This window comes from Delphinapterus leucas, chromosome 1 (genome assembly GCF_059928025.1).
Source record: "Delphinapterus leucas isolate spDelLeu-1000000601 "Yukka" chromosome 1, BTC_Dleu_Yukka2, whole genome shotgun sequence".
In the NCBI taxonomy this organism is placed as follows: domain Eukaryota; kingdom Metazoa; phylum Chordata; class Mammalia; order Artiodactyla; family Monodontidae; genus Delphinapterus; species Delphinapterus leucas.
Window position 1 is genome coordinate 24752934 of NC_143129.1, and position 25027 is coordinate 24777960.

General features: G+C 35.4%; 1 protein-coding gene across 1 annotated transcript in view; it reads left to right on the forward strand.

The window, feature by feature from the left end:
• Positions 1 to 25027, forward strand: part of MARK1 (microtubule affinity regulating kinase 1) — a 66741-nt gene that overhangs the window by 12853 nt on the left and 28861 nt on the right. Inside the window, exons 4-9 of the mRNA XM_089906998.1 lie at positions 3866 to 3914; positions 5009 to 5074; positions 8953 to 9023; positions 14368 to 14424; positions 19533 to 19769; positions 19857 to 19976. Of these exons, the coding sequence (XP_089763124.1) occupies positions 3866 to 3914; positions 5009 to 5074; positions 8953 to 9023; positions 14368 to 14424; positions 19533 to 19769; positions 19857 to 19976 (600 nt within the window). The remainder of the gene's footprint in view (positions 1 to 3865; positions 3915 to 5008; positions 5075 to 8952; positions 9024 to 14367; positions 14425 to 19532; positions 19770 to 19856; positions 19977 to 25027) is intronic.

Sequence of the window (25027 nt, forward strand, 5' to 3'; positions counted from 1 at the left end):
GGAAGTGATCTGAGAGCACAATCCTAGATTTTCTTTTAATCTTTTACAGTCTTCTTGCCCACACCTAACAGGACAGCAATCTCTTTAACAGCTCTTATCTAGTCTTTAGAAAGTATTCAATTTGGTTTGTTTTGTTAAACAGTGTACTTGCCCTTCGTTGGTTTATGTAAATTTAATCTTGTTGGACAGACCTTAAGGCAACCCCAGTGATCCCTGCTTTCTGGTGTTCACACCTTTGTATGATCACTTCCCTTTGAGTGTGAGCAGGATCTGTGCCTGGTTTCTAACCAGTAGAATTAGGAACAGGTGATGAGAGTTCACTCTCACGATCACATTATGTTATATAAGACTGTCGTGCTAGCCAACTTTCTCTAGAGATTATCCTTGCTGGCTCGATAAACTAAACTGCTGTGTTGGAGAAGCTTACTTGGCAAGACCTGTGAGCAGTCTCTAAGAGGTCAGGGCAGCCTCCAGGAGAGCCAGCAAGAAACCAGGGTCCTCAGCCCTAGGGCTGTAAGGAAATGAATTCTGCCCACAGCCTGGGTCAGCTTGAAAGTAGGTTCTTCCCTGGTCGAGCCTCTAGGTGAGAGTGCAGCCTGGACAGCACCTTGATGGCAGCCTTGTGAGACCCCCCAGCAGTGGACCCAGTTAAGCCGTGACCACAGTGCACAGTGAATACTGACACACAGAAACAGTGAGATAATAAATGTGTGTTGTTAGAAGTTGCTGGGGTGTGGTAATTTGTTACTTAGCAATAGAAAACTAATACATTAGTTGAATGATCTATTTGCAGTAACAACTGCAACTGACAGACATGTCTGAAATCTAAATAACCTTTGGTAAGCATGCTGCTTAACCGCGGAAGTGTAGGGGCACAGGAAGCACCTCGAACAGTGAGCATCGAGGGTGCACAAGTGTGCTCAGCAGGTTTTGCAGAGGCAATGCCGAGTGACAGTTGGTTTCATGGAGGCCAGTTACAGAGGCTTCTGTACTGTAGTGCTTGTGAATTGTGACTGTATAGTCACATCTAACAACTTAATAGATAAAATTTTAATAAGAAAGTAACACTCAATGAAGAAAACAGAGGTAGTTCATTTACATGTAAGTATAGGAGAACAAGATTGTTATTGGGGACTTTTCTATTAGAAATACATAATACTACTACTTAGCCATAAAAAGGAATGAAATAACGCCATTTGCAGCAACGTGGATGGACCTAGAGATTATCATACTTAAGTGAAGTAAGTCAGAAAGAGAAAGACAAATGCCATATGATATCACCTATACGTGGAATCTAAAAATATGGCACAAGGGAACTTATCTACGAAACAGAAACCGACTCACAGACATAGAGAACAGAATATGGATGCCAAGGGGGACGGCAGGTGTGGGGAAGGATGGAGTGGGAGTTTAGGATCAGCAGATGCAAATTATTATTTATAGAATGGATAAACAACAAGGCCCTACTGTATAGCACAGGGAACTATATTCAATATCCTGTGATAAACCATAATGGAAAAGAATATGAAAAAGAATATGTATATATATGTATAACTATCACTTTGCTGTACAGCAGAAATTAACACAGCATTGTAAATCAGCTATACTTTAATAAATTTTTTAAAAAGAAATACATAATAGTGATAATACTAATGAATGCAAATGAAACTTACAATAATGCTACTCATATTAATAATAGGTCCAATAACTTTAAAATCTATATAGGACAGCAAAACCAAAATAGGGACTATCTGTATTTATTTTTTATAATACATTCCTGGGGTGCAGAGTGGAGATTCAGGAAAAAAAGTCAATATTTTTAAACAATAAAGTTTAACATTTAAAAAAATTACTTTAGTTACAAATAGGTATATTTCTTATAAAATATTTTAAATGTTTAAATGGACTGTTTTATTACTCAGTGCTTATAAAATGGGTTTATGAAAGCCATGGAAAAATAAGAGGCAGGCATAATATATGACTTGTTTTTCTGGAGAAAAAAATTCTGCTGATAGTAGAACCTAGGATCATCAGATTTGTGAGTTATATAAGTTTTATGTGCTCATATTATGTGTGAATTTTATCTGCTAATGTGCCATGATAAGAAAAAAAAAGTTGAAACCAGAAGTACAGATTCTCTGAAAATCTAAACTACAGAGTCTACCTCTGCTGTCAGCCCAAGGAATCCGTGGGCAGAGGTCAGCTGATGCGGTGCCCCCTTACTTCCTCTTTGGTTTTCTCAGGGAAGTGAGGGCCTTATTTTTAGGGGGGTTGTCAGGTAAGCAGAGTGAGGAGACCCAGGTGGTGTCAGAAACCAAGATAAAAACCCTGAGTGCATTCTGAGGGGACTACCCACCAGGAATACAGGAGACCCCACAGAGCTCTGCCCCTGCTGCCAATCGTGAGAAACGTCGGGTATTGGTGGCATCCCCTCTGTCTTGGTATAGGAGGTCCCCTCAATCCTCCCTCTGAATATTCACAGGAGTAAGATTCCACACTCCCCTCTGCTGACCTGAGGCCACCCAGCTCACACCAAGGCCCTTACCCCTCTGAGACCCCTGAGGAGGAAGTGAGGGTGTGTGACTTCCGGCTCCCTCTGCCCAGGGCCTCCCGGGCTGCTCATGGGAAGGACATATTCTCTGACGTCGCTAACTAGAATCTACATGGTATTTGATGAGTATTCCATGCTTACTGCTGTCCACTGGCATCTGGTATTGTTGAGGTTTGGAAAGAGTTTGGAAAACGAATAACTGATTTAGAAATAGTCAAATGATCTGAACAGAGGTCTCATCAGAGAAAGTATATAGACGGCAGATAAGCATATAAAAAGGTGATCAACACCGTACATTATTAGGAGTTGCAAATTAAAACAACAGATAGGGGCTTCCCTGGTGGCGCAGTAGTTGAGAGTCTGCCTGCTAATGCAGGGGACACGGGTTCGAGCCCTGGTCTGGGAAGATCCCACATGCCGCGGAGCAACTAGGCCCGTGAGCCACAACTACTGAGCCTGCGCGTCTGGAGCCTGTGCTGCGCAACAAGAGAGGCCGCGATAGTGAGAGGCCTGCGCACCGCAATGAAGAGTGGCCCCCGCTTGCCACAGCTAGAGAAAGCCCTCGCACAGAATCGAAGACCCAACACAGCCAAAAATAAATAAATTAAAAAAAAAAAAAAAAAAACAGATACCACTACACACCTGTTAGAATGGTGAAAATCCAAAACACTGACAACACCAAGTGCTGACAGGGATGTGGAACAACAGGAACTCTCATTGCTGGTGGGAATACAAAATGGTACAGCCACTTTGGAAGGTAGTTTGGTGGTTTCTTATAAAACTAAACATACTCTACTATACCATCCAGCAATCATGCTCCTTGGTATTTACCCAAGTGAATTGAAAACTTATGTCCACACAGAAACTTACACATGGTTTGTACAGCTTTATTCATAATTGCTTATAGTCTGATCAACCAGTAGAGGTGATTAAAGAGTCAGGCCCCCCAAACCCCAAGGAAGGTTTTTTTTGGATAAAAATCATGTGAATGATCATTTAGTTTCATTCCCACAGTGTTTTTCTTTTATTCCTAGTAATGAGTATTCAAATAAATGTTTGTTTTACTGTATATGGTATATTCACATACACACACAAACACACACACACACACACAGAACCATTTGAGTTCATTAGTTAAAATTGTCCTGGGAACCAAGTCTCAGCAAAATTAGAGTTGGGACTGTGAAGTAAATCTCTTATTTGACCAGAATCCTGTAGTGTCTTATAAGCAGATAAATGTCTTCAAATAGATGTTTTGATTGGTTCTCTGCTTGAGTGTTCTTTTTTAACAAAATTGTTTGCTTGTTTTAACAGTTGTTTCGGGAAGTACGAATAATGAAGATATTGAATCACCCTAACATAGGTATGAAATTTATGTATACAATTAACGATAAAGTATTTTCCTTAATTTGAGGCTATTTGAAAGGATACAATTTTAAGGATGTTTTATATAAAATGAGGAAAAGTGATAACCTCAGAAAGTGATACTTTGGGTAAAAATAGATTATAAAGAAGTTAACTGAAGGCTACAAATTGTAGTTTTCTCCTACCTTGCTGTCTTCTGCTTGTCACTAAAATAATATATATGACTTGGAGTTAAAGCGTATAAATGATTTTTGTATCTCCTTACTAAATCTCTCTAAATAGAGATTGCATGCCATTTAGGTATTTATAAAAAATAATTCCAGATATTTTGATAATAGGCACTTGGGCTTGATCATAGTTTATAAGCAAAATAACTAGTTTGAATTTTAGAGAAAATAGAGTTGATTTCAGTTTTAGTGAATTTACTTCCGTAAGTTCTGTTTTTCCCCCATATTTACAAATAAGTTTATTGATTACATATATTATACAAAATCATTGGATTGTAAGAAGTAAAAAGCAATTCTTCTTTTAATCTGTTTATTTTTGAATCATGTGTTTCTTGCACATTAAAAAATCTTATGTTTATTAGAGACACTCATGCAGTTACTTGTGGTGTATAATTTCAACTATTTGTCAATACATAAGTCTCATAATTTAGTATTTTTTTAACCAGAAACTTAAAATATCACATAATTATAAAATTTTTTGTTTCTGTACCAAAGATTATTTAACATTTTTGATAGGCTTATTATAATAATAGTGTCTTTTTAAGCTTTAATTAAAATTTTATTATTTTGATTTTAAGATTTTCTTTTTTTATTACCTTATTCTAATTAGAAAAGGAATTATTTTTTTAATCCCAGAAATTTAACTCTCTTTTGACCCAGCAGTTGGTTCCAAATCACTTCACAGTAAATAGTTTTCTTCCATAGTCGTAATAACCCTTGAGAAAATTTTAAACTTTAAATTGTAATTAATAATTTTTAGTAAATACTCAAATTTTCCTTTAGTTTAGTGTTACCTTAAAGTTCCTTAAAGCATATTCAATACGTGCTCACAACCACAGAGTTATATCTCTAATTTCTTTTTCAGTAAAATTGTTTGAAGTTATTGAAACAGAGAAGACCCTCTATTTAGTCATGGAATACGCGAGTGGAGGTAAGGATGGAAGGGAATGAAAAGTTATCTTTGATGAGACATATAGAATTAATTAATACCAGTCATTAACATTCATGTCTTTTTTGATGTTAATGAATCTGTAGTTTCATAAAATGCCTTTAAATGGTATCTTAAGGAAAATTCAGTGTTTAGTTTCAAGACCTATTGATCCTACATTTAAAAGTAGGATTTTGGCTTATTTAAAAATTACTTAGGGACATTTTTCAAAACTCTAAATTTGCATTGTTATCTATGAATGTTTCGATTCTTATCTAAATAATATAATATATAATAATATTAGTAGTAGTAGAAGCTCTTGGCTATTAACAGGAAATCTCAAATTCAGAATGTATTTAATAAAGTTTAGAGTAAAAGCATGTTCTAGGTCACATGTTTATTTCACTGATTGTTCATATATGACAGATTCTCCATATACATACATTTTCAAGAAATCCATAAAATGTTTCAATTTAAACAAGTATTTATATATTTTATAAATTAGGAGACTGAGTTGATGGGGAAATAGTAAGATACATTTCTAGTAGAATATAATATTGGGCTGGCCAAAATTTTGTTCAGTTTCTTTGGGAAGATGTTATGAAAATCCCGAATGAACTTTTTGGCCAAGCCAATATATATTCTGACTATATAGTGTTCAAAATAGGAATGATTTTTAAACACTGATATATAATAGAAAATCATTTTCATATACTTTCCCTCAAATGAGAGATATATTGGCTCAGATTCACTGTTCTTTTAGGCATAAGACTTAACTTTCTCAGAAACAGGTTTAAAATTTATGGAATTAAATCATTTAATAAGTAAAATGAAGATACTTGAAGGTTTTAAGGGCTCAGAGAATTTAAGCAATTGAAGAAGAGAGAGGACAGCAGAAATTATTTAAACCACTTTGGCTAATCACCTTTTTTCGCTAATCAATTGAAAAACTTAGTGTTGAATTTAGTTTTGAGCTCTTCTAGCTAATAAAGTGTATAGATTTTTGTGATGATTCAGATTTTCTGTAACGAGAATGAAGATGATTTATTTTAGTCTATAGCATCTAGGCTATGTATTTTTATACCCTTTCAGATTTCTAAAAAATTTTACTACAAATATTAAACGGACTTTAATTGCTTTTTCAGTTTTTTATGTAGATTGAAAGTTTTAAAAGGTTTAGTTTTTTGCATAGCTTTTTTTCATCATGAAGATATTTCATTGTAGGTTTTTTACTTAACCTGGAAACCTACATCATTAATGTTTTTTATTATTGTAGGATTTTAAGAAATATTAATACAGCCATGCAAATTTGCATAAAATGTTAATCTATAATAAAATTAATGAACCTACAAATACCACATAATGAAACTTTCTCTACTTTTCTATCCTGTAGTTAGATCTGTGTATCAATTCATCATTGTTGAAACCCTGAGTGTTTATCCAGTTAGACTTTTTTTTTTTTTAGCGATCTAAAGTCTAGAGAGTGGGGCTAAACATGTTTTGATACGAGAAATTATAGACAGCTAAAGATCTGTGGGCATTGTTCTATTTTTATGAAGGTCTGCCACAAGGCTGTGTTAATGTGCATACTGCTTTAACGATTAATGGTAAGTGCAGTCAACTCTTTATTGGTGCTGATGAAGGGGAGCAATGGCTCGAGTAATAGACAGCACGTAGGGTCCTCACTGCTCTCCTTCAGTAGCATTGGGAGGGGCAGAAGGGTCTAGTGTAGTGTAGAGAGGTGTGTACTGGAGCTCAGCCAGTGGCCCCTTATTCAGTTCTGATTCCTAGGGTTAGGTGTTCTTTGAGTCTTGCCAGTCAGTGATCCTGTAACAAACCATCTTGGTTCTGTAGCAGTAAATCTAGAATCATCCTCTTGCCTTTTTAATCTATAAATGGCAAGGTGACTCTAGAGAATAAAACGCTTAATATTTTTCCTCTGAAATTTCTAGATATTTTAGGATTGAATCTGACATGCACACGAGAATCCTAGCATGAACAAGGTTGAGTCAGACAACTGCCTCTTTGCCAGAAGTACATCTATTGATCCTGGTTCACTAATGGGGCAAAAGATCTTCGGTGATTAGAAGGGCAGGGAACTCCTTTATGATTTTGAACCATGTTTCGTTCAAAGGAGCCTATTAAAAGTAGGCGTCAGGACTACTTTGGAATAGTGTGTTTATACCTTCTTTTGCTCATGCAGACATTTATTAAATGTTTACTGTGTACTAAGTGGTATTCTAGGTGCTAGGAACACATGGGTGAGCAAAGACAAGGTCCCTGCCCTCAAAAAGATTACAAAAGATTACGTTCTAGTTGGGGAAGCAAATCATAAACAAATAATATATAATCAGTAAAGGACTGAATCACGTAAACATCCAGGGGGTGTGAGCGTTCCAGGCAGAACTTAAGAGTAGTCCAAATTTTTGAACTCCTGCCGTATATCTTTCCCCGCCTAAACTCACATATCTAGAATTAACTGCTATGATGGGTCAACTAGAGCATCTGTTCATTTCTCTGTTTTCATCATCCCATTTAATCATTTAAGTATGCTTGATATAATATGCTAACATTGTAGATTTATTAGTTTCATCTGACATACATCATTACATATTTGATTTTTAACATTTTACTTATGTCCTAGGATTGATACTGCATATATGTATATGTAATATATCTGTATACCTAGATACAAATATATAATTTATTGAGTGCTTACTATATGCCAGTCTCACTGTGCTAATAAGCACGTGCATTCTTTCATTTAATCCTCACAACACCCATGTGAAATAGGTAATAGGGAGAAACAGGGTCTAAACGAAGTTAAGAAATCTTCCTAATGTCTCCCAGTAGCTACTTAGGGCTAAATAAGGATTCATATTAAAATTGGTCTGATTCTAAAACCTGAGTTTTTAAGCACTTTGCTATACTTTACAAGAGCTCTTTAAGCCACTTTATGAGTTTTTAATATACATGTATATATCTATGTGGTACAAATTATAAGGATATAAAAATTTTATCCCTTACACTGAGATATTTTATTTTTGATAGTGTAACTAAATATTAGTTGGTTTATTATTATTATTGATTGGAGAAAAATGAAAAAAACATACAGACATGTAAAGTAAAAGATCTATTAGAACATTTTTATGGTTTCTAGTATCTTTAAGTTATTTCAACAAATATGTATTGTCTATCCACTTTGTGTTCTGTCATGCGGATGGGGATACAGGTAAAGTATGGGTATGATGACAGCATTCAAGGAGCTTGCAGCTCATCTGGGGTAATAGGAGATGCACACAAGGATGATTTCATTCTGTATAATAAGTAGTTAAATACCAGTGCAGATGATATGAGTACTGTGAGAATGAGTGTAATCGGTGTAGGAAGGAAAAGAAAGAAATCAATGTGGATGGAGGTAGAGAGATGGAATTTGACCAAGTCTCTATGACTAGTGGACTTTAAGAGAGTGAGCCAACATAATATGACTTCTGTTATTTTATTTGAAATGTAGGCCCCAAATACAAAGCCAAATGTAATTTTTGATTGCCCATGCTGTGGCTTCCCTTTATTAGGATGGATAATAAAGAGTTGACTGTATTTTTACATAATACTTGAAAGCAGAAAGTAAGTTCTCTTATGTTTTTTATGACTTTCTATTAAAAGAGTTTTGTTGAATCATAAGCCTCTACCCATATTCAATTTTACATGTATTTTTTTCCTTTTTTCCTATTCATGTAATAGTTGTGATTTATATAGAACTATCAGAAAAGTGTGGGCCAAAAGCTTCTTTAAAAACAAGGCAAAAACTTGACATTGCATATATTGTTAACTGAAAAATCTATGTATATTTTACTGCCTGCTTTGCCTTTCTGATTCAGGTGAAGTATTTGATTACTTAGTTGCCCATGGAAGAATGAAAGAAAAAGAGGCCCGTGCAAAATTTAGGCAGGTATGGAAAGTAGTTTTCAACTTTGTTTTGCTGATATTTTTAGTGATGTACAATGGACAGTATCACAAACTGGAATTCAGAGTACGTGGTACTTTAAAAAGAAAAATTCCTGCTTTCTTACACGTTTTAAGAATGGAAAACTGAAAAAGAAATTTGTTCTTCCTGAATTTAAATTTAAAATAGTTGCCATTGGTTACTTCTAGTTCATCATAAATAGTAAAATGTTTATAGGTGAGATTCTTATTAATAACTCTTTGAGAGTCTTGGAAATACAGACTAGAGTGAGATAGAAAGTAAATACTTAAACCTTTATCCAGTAATTATTATCAAGTATTATTAGCTTTATGTGTACAGTATAAATGTGTACTGTTTAAAGAGGTTTTTGTATTTTTTAAATAATTAAAGATGTCTTAGTTTTGGAACTCATATTTTTGTAGACTTAAAGACTATGATCAATTTTATTTAGTCAAGTAGGGAAGGAACCTTGCCAGTGTGAAGAATGTGGTAAGATATTGATATTTCCAGGTCAACTTGAATATGATTTGTTACAGAAATGATAAAATAAGAAAAAGCAATTTAAGTTCATCTAAGATTTTGTTTTTAATGTTTAGGAATGAAGTATTTAAGGTTATCATACTTTATAAATTACTGTAGAAATGACAATAAATTGTAAATTGTCCACAAAATTTACTGAAGTAAAGTTTCAACAGACAACTTACTATATCCCAAACTTTACCTAAGTCAATTTAAAATATTCGTTCAAAAATGGTTCAGGGCTTCCCTGGTGGTGCAGTGGTTGAGAGTCCGCCTGCCGATGCAGGGGACGCGGGTTCGTGCCCCGGTCCGGGAAGATCCCACATGCCGCAGAGCGGCTGGGCCAGTGAGCCATGGCCACTGAGCGTGAGCATCCGGAGCCTGTGCTCCGCAACGGGAGAGGCCCCAACAGTGAGAGGCCCGCGTACCGCAAAAAAAAAAAAAAAGTTCAGTATCTCTTCTGTAAACATTATTCTACAGTTAAAGGGATCCTGTAATCAATAAGGTTGGGAAACACGGACTACTGATGTGAAATCTTCCTCTGTGAGATTTGACATATATGTTAACATATAAACAATTGGAGAAGTCCTGAAGAAGATGGGAGGAAAAAAACCTGTTCAACTTTTTTTTTTTGACGTAGCATTCTGCATATCGATCGTGGAGTGAGTTTATTTTGTGAAACCTCTATTATTAATATCTCACAGAATCACTATTTGGAACAATATACATGAAATACTTTAGACCAAAGATAAACATAGCCCTTATATTTAGGATAGATTCCTAAGAGCATTTGACTTAAAATAGCTGAATCTAAAGACAACTGGTAATGAGGAAGCAGCATTGAGAAATTGAATGGTATTCAGCTATATATTGTTAAATTCTTTTCTACTGTGGAATGGAAGTCCATGCTTACTTAAGTAAAGAGCTACAATCATCACTTTAAATATCATCGTTCTTTCCATCTCAGTCACACTAGTCTTAGTAGCCTATCAGGAAGAAAATTCCAATTGACGTTAAATATTTCCATTGGGATTTTAATATATATTTCAAGGACTGTCACTACTCACTCTTATTCTTTTTAGTCAGTTGGTTTTATTTATTTATTAAAAACATACTGTGGTCAGAAATTGTACTGGGTACTATATGGAATTAGAGAAGGTGCTGTTTTAAAGAGCTTACTCATCTCTACTGATGGGTGGGGAGCAGGATAGCAGGCTGGGACACAGATATTTTTCATAAAGATCCAAACAATTACTAATTGGCTCTTTTTTAAAATAAAGTCTGGATTACTTTGAAATCAAATCAGAGATTGAGTGTTAAATGAATGCTATTTAAAATGTAAAACAGTGGCAATTTAAAAAATAATTATCTATTTATTATAAATATTAAACATATTAACTATCTGTATGTGTTCCCCCCAAATTAAATAGGTAACCAACTCACATTTTTAAAAACCAGGGACACACACACAATTTTATAGTTATTTGGCAAAATGTTATATTTGTTTTTCAATTTATTTTTGCTAAGTTTATTTTTCTTTATAGGTGTAATTAAAACTCGAATAAATGTGTATTTACTTTTATTTTTATTTGCTCTGTATTTCATAAAATTACTTTAAAAACTTTAACAGTGAAAGGGAATGTACTGTATTAGTAAGGATATGTCCTTGACTCTACCATTAAATATAGCAGAGACACTAGGACAGTTCAAGACCAATTTAGCAGTCATTGCCCATACAATGCCTCTGCCTTCCTTAAGATTTGAGGGCCTGGGAGAGAAATCATAATATTGACTCAACACTTCCAGTATCAAGGCTACTACTTAAAGCTTGGGAATCCCTGACCCACGTATAAATAATTGCAAAGCATCCTCCCCCCACAATTGCACCTCATGGCAAAACATTGACATGTCTGGTCTTAGGGTCAGTGCAGGACTGATGGTCAATCATGTTTTCAAGATCCATAACAAAAGGATTGTAGGGAAGTTTCTGCATGCTATTTGTGGAGGTACAGAATGTTTTGAGATGGGAGGGTCTGGCCATAGACTAATGCAGTAAAACTTGGGCTTGTGAATGGGGGTTCTTGCAGCGAGCGAGTCAGGAGCCAGAGCTTCTTTTATGGCAGAAATTGTACCCTGCTAGATAAGTGTGATGATATTATAAATTATCTTTCCCTTCTTAAGTCTTTAAGACTCAGGAGATTTTTATTCTAGAAGTGCCTATAGAACTGCTTTCATAGAAACTGTCTTGTCTAATGTGAAATGCATGTTTGGTAACCAAATCATTATCTGTAGCATGCCTTCTTCATTGTATCAAGAGAAGGGGACTTGAAGAAGATAATATCATTATCAGCAAAAATCTATGATGCAAAAATAGCGTTATAGTATGAACATCCTATAGCCTATATAGTATGTTCAATAAGATGTATTAATATTTACATATAAATGTATGTCTCTCTTAATTACATGGTAAAAATTGGATATTAGAATTTTGAAGCATATTGCTTAAGAAAACTAATACTACATGTATTCATTGTAGGATTTTGCTGTATTTGGAGGACTCACACCTCAAATTGATTATAATCATTCACAATTGTTTTGCTCAAACACAGTTCATGGTTCTGTAGTACCTGCTTAGTTTGGAATTCAGAGACTTTTACCAACTTGTCTATCAGGATTTAACTCCCAGTATTACCATTTTCCCACCTACTTTTCAAATACATTGTGTTGCCTCAACATCAGTGCAGGGCTTCCCTGGTGGCTCAGTGGTTGAGAATCCGCCTGCCAATGCAGGGAACACAGGTTCGAGCCCTGGCCCGGGAAGATCCCACATGCCGTGGAGCAATTAAACCTGTGTTCCACAACTACTGAGCCCATATGCCACAACTACTGAAGCCTGCATGCCTAGAGCCCGTGCTCCGCAACAAGAGAAGCCACCGCAATGAGAAGCCTGCACACCGCAACGAAGAGTAGCCCCCATGCTCGCCACAACCAGAGAAAGCCCACATGCAGCAATGAAGACCCAATGCAGCCAAAAATTAAAAAAAACAATCAGTGCATTTTACCACCTTACCTCCTACGTCCCCATCTCCAAACATCCACATTTTAAAATTTTACTATCCTTTATGGAGGGCTTAGATCAATTATCACCTAGTAACTGAGGTTATTCTTTATCTTTTATGATTCCCTCACTTCTTTGTAACTCTGCTTCTATGATTCTACTTTGTAGTATGTATAGTTACTCATAAACATGTTTTTTCCTCCTAATCAGACTGTAAGCTCCTGAAAGGCAGCGTGCATGTAGGGTGCATGAACACATTTTTGTATTCCCCTAGCAACTAGCACATTTTCTTGCACATAGCAGGCACTCAATAAACTGACTGTTGAATCAAAATGAATTTAATTGAATTACATCTTACTGTGTGTTGATTTTGTTTTGAATTCATGTCTTCTCTGTCTTTGAACCATTATAATATACATTAAAATAATTTTATAATACTGAAATATCAGTTTCACTTGTACTACTTTGAAGTTTTTTTTTTTCTAACCAGTATCCTATTAGCATGGTCATACTTCACATCACCTTTACACTTTCAAAAATTTCATTTCTGGGGCTTCCCTGTTGGCGCAGCGGTTGAGAGTCCACCTGCCGATGCAGGGGACGCAGGTTCGTGCCCCGGTCCGGGAAGATCCCACATGCCGCGGAGCGGCTAGGCTCGTGAGCCATGGCCGCTGAGCCTGTGCGTCCGGAGCCTGTGCTCCGCAGCCGGAGAGGCCACAGCGGTGAGAGGCCCGTGTACCGAGAAAAAAAAAAAAAAAAATTCATTTCTGTCCCCATTTGTTAATGCCTAACCAATGTTCAACATTCAAACTGTGTTTACGTTTAACTGAATCCACAGAATTGAATGTTCTGCTGTGCATTAAAATGGCCCTCCTATACATCAGATATACTTATATGTACAAAGTAACGCTTAGTTGATTGCTATCAGATTGTTTCCTTTTCTGTATTTTATGTAATAAAGCGTATAACTATCATAGAATTGCTTATAACCTATTTCTCACTGGTATCTTTGGCCCTTAAACCATTGGGTTCTTTCCTGTTTAGCACTTATCCCCAAAGAGCCCTATGTAATGGTTAAAAATTAAGATGGTGTACAAAATCTAGTTACAAGGGTAGAATGCTTTGCCCACCTGAATTAGTGGCAAGTTTAAGATTAGATTTCATTTTTACCTCTTTTCTTTTGATAATTAGGTTTCCTTTAAAGGCTCACAAATTTTTCCTTTGCTTTATACTATATGAAGAGACAAAAATAAGGTATTGCTAAACCCTGTTGATAAGTTCTTAGTCAGTTGACTTCCCTGAAGAAACATGCCTTGAACACATTTAATATAATTCCTAAAATACAGTTTTGCATTTTGCACTTGAGCCAGCTATCTTGGAATGCTGATTCATGTGTGCCAGAATTCTTATTTCAACAGTGGGATAAACCATTTGACCAAAACTACAAAGTGTATACATTGTATCATGTGAACAGAAATATAACAACCCATAAAGAAATCTTCATGGACTCTGACAAATATTTTAGTGTATTTTAGCAAGAGAATACTACTTTTGCACGTAGTCCACATTTAAAAGTGAAAATTTCATAACTTTAATATGTATGGTTTTCTGAAATAAAGGAACAGTGAAATTGCTAAACGTAACTTTAAAATCCAAGTTAGTAATTTCTCTAAATTGGAATGATAATTGGGGAAAAATTGAGATGTTTTTACTATAATAATTTTGAATCTTCTATCCAAATATTTATTTCAGATTGTATCTGCTGTACAGTATTGTCATCAAAAGTGCATTGTTCACCGTGATCTTAAGGTAAGTGATTGGTTTTATTACAAAAATTTCTTAATTATTAACAGATATGTGATACTACTAGAGATGTCTTTTTGATTGCCTAATTGTGCCAGGCACTGTACAAGGAAATTAGTTTTTATTTAATTCTCACAGCAACTTTTTATAAAAGGTAGTATTTTCTTTCTTTTTTTTAAAAATTGAAGTATAGTTGGTTTACAGTATTATGTTAGTTTCAGGTATACAGTGAAGTGATTCAGTTATATATATATTTTTCAGATTATTTTCCATTATAGGTTATTACAAGGTATTGAATATAGTTCCCTGTGCCATACAGTAAATCCTTATTGCTTATCTATTTTATGTAAAGTAGTATGTATCTATTAATCCCATACTCCTAATTTATTCCTCCCCTGCTTCCTTTCCCCTTTGGTAACCATAAGTTTGTTTTCTATGTCTGTGAGTCTGTTTCTGTTTTGTATATAGATTCATTTGTATTATTTTTTAGATTCCACATATAAATGATATTATGTAATATTTGTCTTTTTCTTTCTGACTTCACTTAGTATGATATTCTCTAGTCCATCCATGTTGCTGTAAATGGCATTATTTCATTCTTTTTTATGGCTGAGTAATATTCCATTGTGTGTATATACATACACACACACCACATCTTCTTAAGCCAATCATCTGTTGATAGGCACATGGTTTGTTTCCATGTCATAGCTATAGTAAGTAGTGCTGTTATGAACATTGGGGTGCATGTATCTTTTTGAATTGAGTTTTTGTCTTTTCCAGATATATGCCCAGGAGTGGGATTGTTGGATCATATGGTAGCTCTATTTTTAGTTTTTTAAGGAATCTCCATATTCTTCTCCACAGTGGCTGCACCAACTTACATTCCCACCAACGGTGTGCAAGGGTTCCCTTTTCTCCACACCCTTTCCAGCATTTAATATTTGTATACTTTTTGATGATAGCCATTCTGACCCATGTGAGGTGATACCTCATTGTGGTTTTGACTTGCATTTCTCTAATAATTAGTGATGTTGAGCATCTTTTCATGTGCCTGTTGGCCATCTGTATGTCTTCTTTGGAGAGATGACTATTTAGGTCTTCTGCCCATTTTTTTGTTTGATTTTTTTGATATTGAGTTGTATGAGCTGTTTGTGTATTTTGAATATTAACCCCTTGTTGGTCATATCATTTGCAAGTATTTTCTCCTATTCCTTTGGTTGTCTTTTCATTTTGTTGATGGTTTCCTTTGCTGCGCAAAAACTTTATAAAGTTTGATTAGGTGCTATTTGTTTATTTTTTTCTTTTATTTCTTTTGCCTTGAGGAATGAACTTAACCAGGAGGTGAAAGACCTGTACGCTGAAAACTATAAAACATTGATAAAGGAAACTGAAGATGATTCAAAGAAATGGAAAGATATTCCATGCTTTTGGATTGGAAGAATTAATATTGTTAAAATGGCCACACTACCCAAAGCAATCTACAAATTTCATGTAATCCCTATCAAAATACCCATGACATTTTTCACAGAACTAGAACAAATAATCCTAAAATTTATATGGAACCACAAAAGTCCTAGAATTGCCAAAGCAATCCTGAGGATAAAGAACACAGCTGGAGGCATAACCCTCCCAGACTTCAGACAGTACTACAAAGATACAGTAATCAAAACAGTATTGGTGTAAAAACAGATCAGTGGGACAGAATAGAGAGCCCAGGGAATTCCCTGGTGGTCCAGTGGTTAGGACTCAGAGCCTTCACTGCCAAGGGCCCGGGTTCGATCCCTGGCTGGGGAACTAAGATCCCACAAGCTGCGTGCGCGGCCAGAAAAAAAGAATAGAGAGCCCAGAAATAAACCCACATGTCTTCGATCAGTTAATCTATGACAGAGACAAAGGAGGCAAGAATATACAGTGGAGAAAAGACAGTCTCTTTAGCAAGTGGTGTTGGGAAAGCTTGACAGCTGCATGTAAATCAATGAAATTAGACCACTCCCTCACACCCTCACAAAAATAAACTCAAAATGGTTTAAAGACCTAAATATAAGGCATAAAACTCCTAGAAGAGAACATAGGCAAAACATGCTCTGACATAAATCAGAGGAATGTCTTCTTTTTTTTTTTTAATAAATTTATTTATTTATTTTTGGCTACATTAGGTCTTCTTTGCTGCACGCAGGCTTTCTTTAGTTGCGTCGAGTGGGGCTACTCTTCGTTTTGGTGCGTGGGCTTCTCATTGCAGTGGTTCTCTTGTTGTGGAGCGCAGGCTCTAGGTGCGTGGCCTCCAGTAATTGTGGCATGCGGTCTCAGTAGTTGTGGCACACGGACTTAGTTGCTCCACGGCATGTGGGATCATCCCAGACCAGGGCTCAAACCCATGTCCCGTGCATTGGCAAGTGGATTCTTAACCACTGCGCCGCTAGGGAAGCCCAGGAATGTTTTCTTAAAAGGCAGTATTTTCACTGAGGAAATGAAGAAAATGTGGATGAGAAGTTATCTAGCATTAAAGACTAGAGGATTTGATTGCATTAATTAGCTTCTTTTAATAACATAAATGAGGAACTTTGTCCCTAATTAAAAATGCCCGAGGCCGCATTCCATCAGAAGCAGGGTCAGGGCACAAATCCAGATTTGTCTGATGTAAGAGCCAGTGCTCATCCTCACATTAAAGTTCAAAGAAATCAGGGAAGTTTTAAATGTTTTTACGAATCTTGAATGCATATGATTAGTATAAGCTAGCATACTTTGGAATAAGAAATGTGTGATAGTCAGGAAATGTTTGTGGCAGTGAACATGGGAGCCATGTTTCATTTCATGGGGAAATGAAATCAGATGTCTTCTGTTTAGGTGTTTTGCCTATTTTTTAATCTGGTTGTTCGTTGTTTTGTTACTGAGTTACATGAGTTCCTTACATATTTTGAATATTAACCCCTTATCAGATATGTGGTTTGCTAGTATTTTCTCCCATTCTATAGGTTGTCTTTTCATTTTGTTGATGGTTTCCTTTGCTGTACAGATGCTTTTTAGTTTGATGTAGTCTTACTTGTTTAATTTTGCTTTGGTTGCCTGAGCTTTTGATGTCTAATCCAAAAAGTTAATAATACTGTATTGAATACTGGAAGTTTGCTAAGAGGGATTTCAGGTGTTCCCATCACACTTATCAAAAAAAGAGGTAACTGTGAGGAAGTATGTAGCTTGACTTAAGTAATCATTTCACTGTTTGTATGTATATCAAATTATCATGTGTTATACCTTAAATATACATAATTTTTATTTTAAAAAATAAAATAATTTAAAAAAAGAAAGAATGGTTGGGGCCAAATGGATTCTTTTCTTTTTGAACGAAGGTAGAAGATCCCTTGTCTAAGAAAGTTTTCTTTTTTTTTTCCTTTTTCTCTATTTTTCCAAAGTTAACTTGCATGTTCCATACCTAGGAGGTCTTTTTTTTTTTTCCAACTTCTTTTCCCATTGCCTCTGTCAATTACTAGCACTAGTTTGTGTTATATTTGAATACATTGTCCTAAACAGTTGTTGAAAGTCTCATCCTGTATTTTGACTCCATTGTTCTGAGCTTACAGATTTTCTCCTGCTCCAAATATTTCTGTTTCCTCCCTCAGCTATTTTAAGGGAAATCACTGCTTCAAAGAAAGAGAAAGAAGAGGGCAATTTATTTCCCTGCCTGTGTGTTTGACTCCTAGTTTGTCATCTCATTTCTTATATGGAAAATATCTGCAAAAAATCATGTTCATTACCCAGGAGTTTCCTGTATGCTCTTGGGAGGAAACCTCAAAACCCTCTCCATCTCTCCTCTTCTGAGGCAGCCTTGGGTACTTTGCTATCCATCCAGACATCTTTAGAGAGACTGGGAAACGTCTAGCTTGCTCCAAGACAGCCTCAGAAATTTACAGTGACCAGGCCCTTACATCAGAACATCAGAGTAACCTGGTTCTGTCGCACAGTCCATAATGTTAAGATCTAATATAAATCTCCCAAATCTGTGTGCTGTTATAATATTTATGTAATAAGTGATACCACATTTTTTGCATATTTTTGGGTGTTAGATGTGTATTTTCTGAAACAAGATGAAAACAAATATCCCAAGGTAGTATTCCTTAAAAAAGGAAAAGGAGGAAGTAGGCGAGGGAAGAGCTATATGATGGGCAAAGTGCTTGGGTCTGCTGACTGTTGGACCCTCCAGTGGTATAAACTGTAGAGAACTCTGATTTTCATTTTAGTCAAATTTTACTCCTTTTTGTAACCTGATAAAACACATCTACAAACTAAGCTATAACTTCATTTGTCTGTCAGTTGTAACAGAGTTTGAAACAAAACATGTGCAAAAGCAAATCCTTTATTGAATTGCTTGCATTTATAAAAGGTACATTTAAATTTTTTCATTGAATGATTCTGATTTAGGAAGATTTTAGAAAACCGGCATTTTAAAACATGGGAGAAATCACTTCTTTCTACCATAATAAACCCCTAGAAGAGAATCTAGTTTTAGAAAAGCAAACAGAGGCTTAAAACAGATAAGATCCAATGGAGGCTGTGTTGTGTTGTTTTCTTTTACTGAGAAAAGAACTTTGTTGAGGATGCATTTTGCAAGAAAGAACAAGGAATCAATTCAGTAGCCATAGAACCCCTGACTGGGAGTTAGTTTAAATATATGCTTGAGGCTTGCATTAACCAGTGATACTCTATTAAACAGCATATTTGGGTAAATTTGTTGGTTTAAGCCCAAGATGGATTAGTGTTATGTTGACTTACATTCTTTAGAATAGGTCATATTAAGGTGCAATTCCAGGATGTTTCTTACCATGAGGAAAAAAATTAGGTTTAAAATGACCTATGGAAGAAAATGATTTTTAAGTAACCTTTCTTAAACAGTTACATATATGCATATAAATGGAAGCTTCCTATATAGTGTTAAAATTCAGTTTTATATAAATGTAATTCTGAGAAGTTACACATTGAAGTACTCTACTGGGCTTCTCAATTTGATGTTACACTTAAAAACGAGAGACAAGAAATAGATGTTTGAGATCTGAAACAATTATAATGAACGTTTTATTTTATGTAGGCTCTTTACATTGTCCTTTTTATTATTTTCCTCTTAGGCTGAAAACCTTCTCCTTGATGCTGATATGAATATTAAAATTGCTGACTTTGGTTTTAGTAATGAATTTACAGTCGGGAGCAAGTTGGACACATTTTGTGGAAGCCCGCCTTACGCTGCCCCTGAGCTTTTCCAAGGGAAGAAGTACGACGGGCCTGAAGTGGACGTGTGGAGTCTCGGCGTCATTCTCTACACGTTAGTCAGTGGGTCCTTGCCTTTTGACGGCCAGAATTTAAAGGTATCAGCTAAATTTGATATTAATGTTCTATCCCCAAGCACAGTGATTTCATAAGCCAGTGATATGTGCTTTCTTTTGCTTTGTAAGGAACTGCGGGAGCGAGTCTTACGAGGGAAGTACCGTATTCCCTTCTATATGTCCACTGACTGTGAAAACCTCCTGAAGAAATTATTAGTGCTGAATCCAATCAAGAGAGGCAGCTTGGAAGTAAGTAATTTTTACCACTCCATATTTAAAGTCTAACAGTTAAAATATTCAAGGAACTACAGAGCGTTATTTCAATAATTTTTCCCCACGTTTTTTAAGGAAAATTGCCAAATCATCTCATTTGCCTTTTATTTAGATCTAGAGAAAGTCACATGATGCTTTCACTGCTCAAAGGTTGTGCAGTAGGTTTGGCTAAAGTACTCTTATTTCTTCTTTGTCCTGCAGTGAAGTCTTAAATTAAAACAACATCAAAATAGGGATAAAATTGACTTAGTTGAAGAAGGAGGAAAACCTAGTCTCTGTCACAAATTGCTTGGTCCAATATAGAAACCTTGTATTTAGTAAGTACAGATATTTCAAGGATAAAAGAAGATAGTGAAATTTGAATCCAGTGAATACTTCATGGCTGTATCTGATAGTAAAAAATTTAATAGAACCCTCTCACCATCAGTACAGAAAATTTGCAAATATTTAAGTAGAACATATTGGAAACAGGTATTTCATTTCTTACCACACTGTTGTGTTGCCTACATACATTCCACATATGTGAGGTTATTTATAATAACAGACGCTGTTAAAAAAGTACTAAGTATGTTACAGCCAGTAACATCAGAGGTTCATATAACCAAAATGTCTAATCTTTTTTCCTTGTGACACTGCAGTCAGAACAACTTATTAAGCATTTTTCCCATCTGTTTTTAAAAATATTTTAGCCTGTACTAAGATAATTTCAGAGATTCAGCATGTATTGTTCACCAGTACTTTTTGTCTTCATTTATTTGCCTTAATAGATAGGGTAGAAAATTCAGAGAATTAACCTCATTTAAACTGTACTTTTTTAGTGTAGCAATGGGGGCCTTCTGGCATGGACTCCATGCTGGTTAGGAGGCAGCCTTATAGTGAGCCATCCCTGTGTACAGAGCTCTCAGGCTAGTTTGGGCTTTGTAATTGTATTACCACAGTACTTTTCACTAAAAGATACAATATGATGTTTTGATGGAAGTTAAGGGATGGTGACTTCCATTGGGAAATTATTTTAAATGTTTTATACCAGTAAATCAATTATCAGATATTTTTTACTGAATTGTTTGTTTAAATGTGATTAGTTACTTCCTATGATTTTTGTGGGTTTTTTTCTTTGGGGGTCAAAGGATATGTTGTAATGCTTTAAAAGAGAAATCTGTGCATTAAAAAAAGCCCACGTTCATATTACCGCTCTTCTAAACTTACTTTCAACCATTATAATGGAAAACTGTGTGAAATAGTTAAAATTGTTGACACTCATACAAGTTCTAAAATTTTGTAGGAACATAAGCCTCCCTTGATCCTGCTTTATGACCCATTTTTATCATTGGAGCCAAGTTTACTTGAATGTCACTTAAAATGTCCAGAGTTGAGGCATCAGCTCAGCTAATGAGAGGAACAAAAAGACCATAAAGAACAAAGATTATTTGGGAGGAGTAGATTTTACAAATCTCTATGGACGATTGATAAGATATGCTTCATGTCTTAACTATGATTAATTTACAGTGGCCAAATATTTAAGTCTTTCATCCTTAGCATTAAAATATGAAGGATTAAAGTATTAGAATTCTCTGACTTGAATGTGAAAGCAAGTTATTATTATGAAAACATTTGCTCATCAGAAGCTCAACTTGATGTATTTGAATATAGTCTGGAACTTCCTGTTCCACCTTGTCAAAATTAAGTTTTCCAGCCATGGAACCATGAGTCTACATTGGAAATATTATCATAATATTGCAGATATCACCATACAAAGGCTGGTCTGCTTTACAATTCCCAGAAATCATTTTCCAGAGAAACCTGACACCATTGGGGAAAAAAAAAAAAAAGATTTCTTTATACCAAATCTTAAGAAACTCCCCTTGAAATAACAATGATGTCGAAAATTATATTAGTCTTCACTTTTATTTTCATACCTACTTTATTATCAACTTTACAACCAAAAAACTCATAAAGTATAAAAAGCAGCTGTTTTCAAAACACCAGTCTTCAGTGTGTAAACATAAATTTTTATTCAGTAATAATGTTTTCCTGTCATGTTGCATTCTTTTTTTTTAACTTAAACGTTTTTAGTATGTCCTCTTTGCTTTATCATGAGAGTGACTGCCTTCCCTGTCAATAGCTATGTTGTTCTCCTTGGATTATGTATCAAAGTTTATTTATTCTCTGCTTGTTCCACATGTGAGTTGTTCTCATTGTTTTTGCTAAAAATAATGTGATGTACTTTTTCCCTTTGGGACGTATGCTTAAGATAAATTCTCCAGACAGTAATTACTCGGCCAAAGGGTATAAACAGTCTGCTAGGTCCTGTGTATCATTGCCAAAAGATTGTGTGTTAACTAAGGCATTTGAAGGTACATATTCTGCACAGCTTGTTTCAGTATTGGATAAAAGTAATTTCTAGTATTTGATGCCTTTATGGTAGTAATGCAGTTTGTCATAATTGCTTTAATTTGTATTTCTTTCATTAGAGATAATGTTCAATATTTTTAATGAATAGGTTAAGTGTCCTTCATATGTAAGCTCTCTGTGTCCCTAAACTGCTTTTTTAAAGGAATCTGGTTAATCAGCTTTATAGACTTGTATCAGCTTTGTACATTTTGATATGAAATATTTCCCTGTTAATTCTCATATTTTAAGAAATGGAACTTGATGTATTTTTTCGGTGTTAGTTGAGTATCATGAGTTATTGATGAAACTGTAGTCTTCACTATGTAATTTGCTAATATTGAAGTTTGATTTAAAGAATCTTTATTTTAAATAATTTCACGTTCTACTTGCTTGACCCATAGTTGCTTCTAGATCTAAACAGTTAATATAATTTTTTCAGGTTGTATATATGAGTGCTGTCACCTCTTCCTAATTGTACTCATAATGGGGGGGACAGTATCACACATGATTTTCAAAGGATTTGTGTTGTATGTTGTATGCTGGGTTTTTTCCTATTTATTTGAATATTGGTGTGTCTGGATTTTTTTTAGAAAGATACTGAAATTTTTTCCTGCTACCCCCTCTTTGTATATTCTTTCATTTTTCCAGTCCTTAAGTAAGATGGACTGTGTTACCTTTCAAAATAATAACAAAATTTGAGCCTAAAGCAAAGTTCCTCATTATTGCCCTTTCTCCCTCATCTTTGGTCCTCCTCAAAAAGTATTTACTTTTACTTTTAACACCTTTTTCAGCCTCTGCTAAGATAATCTTTAAAATCTTGCTTGTGTCTGCCCAGTTCAAGTGACAGTAAAGCAAAAGACAATAAGAATAATAACCATTTTTCTAATGAAAATTTCTAAGTACAAATTCAGAAGCATATGGTATACTTTACAAAGGTTGAAACCATTTAAGAAAAATTATTTTCATCTGGCCAGCCTAAAGTCCATAATTTTTTAGTGTGGACCTATGTGTAGGGTGTATATTTCCATTGGTCATTTGTTTAACTCTTTATAATTCATCTGAATCAATTATTTTGTTAGAACTTCTCAGCAAGTAGTCATTTCTGTTCAGTGACAGTGATGGCTAGGGTAAACTTTCTTCAAGTTTGCAATCTTGTTGGACGTCTTGTTTCTCATGTTGAGATATCTCAAATGAAACCTGAAATGGACTAGTTTGTTGAACTGGTCTAGTGCAGTGTGTTGGCCAGTGGTTTACACTGTGCCTGAAACCACCAGGAATAGGGTTGCATGAACTCCACGGTCACCAGCACCACCATTTCCTGGGGACACTTACTTCTCCCTTGGCTTTGAATGTTAACCCTGCGATTCCCATGGAGGAATTTTGAGTGGGCGTGAGGTTCACACACTGCAGACAGGTACTTCCGCATGCTCTTCCCTTTCCTCTATCCCTATTTTGTTGCTCTCTGTGCCTTACTCCTCTAAAAGACCTTCAGATTTAGAACTAGAGGAGTTAATTCTGCTACTTTTTTCCCTTAAGCAGATCTTCTTTCTTCCTACTGTTACCTCCCACTCCTTTTACTGAAGGAAATTTTTCCTCAGATTATTTTTATTTTGCTTTGAAACACAACTGTTTTTAAGGAGACAAACTTTGCTACCTGGACTTGGCGACCCCCAGAGATCAGAACAGTTAAGACAGGAAAGCGAAACTGTGTTCTTTCTCTCATCACCGCCCAGCGGCCTTTTCTTTTCACTTTGATTTTCCACCTTCCCTGGATCAGCCCGGCCTCAAATCTGATTTTGTGTGAAGACTAGCAGAGTCAGTGCTCCTTCTGTGTTCCTCAGATCGTTCCTTTCCCGGTGCTGTTTCTAAAATGTTGCTTATCTTCTTCATTAATAAAATGTAGCATTTCTCCATTGCCGATCAGATCAAGATTAAATTCATCATCTGAGGATACTCACTTTATCTCCTGTTCTTTCATTGCATGTTACCTCTGTTCCAAGTCAAAGGAGAGGATGCCTCACTGTTCCCCCCTCACATCTTCCTTCACTTGTTCACCAGTCCAGATATTACCTATATTTCGAGAGTGAGTTCACCTCCTAACTTCTTGGGATTCCTTCCCTGAAAACTCCAGCCCACACTGCAAGTTACTCTTTTTCATCTTTATTAATACTCACTGCTAATAGCACACTCCTGAACAGTTAATTCCATTGTGTATTCAAATATTTTCAGGTTTGGTGAGTAAATCTTATTTCCCCAGATAAAAGACAAATTACCTCAGGGTTTAGTCCACATATATATATTTTTCCTTGATGTGGACAGATAATAATGGTTGTGAAATGAGCACCAAATACACACCATTTAATTGAGAAGCATCAGAAAATTTGGATTATCTTAATTTTGCTTTTAATATTTTGTCTTCCACTATCAAATCTGTTATTGCTCTTGTATTTTTTACTTAGGGATACTCTGTTCCTCCCGGCACCTGAGTTAAAATCCTCAGACCCCTCTTGGATTTCATCCTTTCCCTCATTCTCAAAACGAAATTTGTTAGGGAGGGTGGGAGGGAGGGAGATGCAAGAGGGAAGAGATATGGGAACATATGTATATCTAGAACTGATTCATTTCGTTGTAAAGCA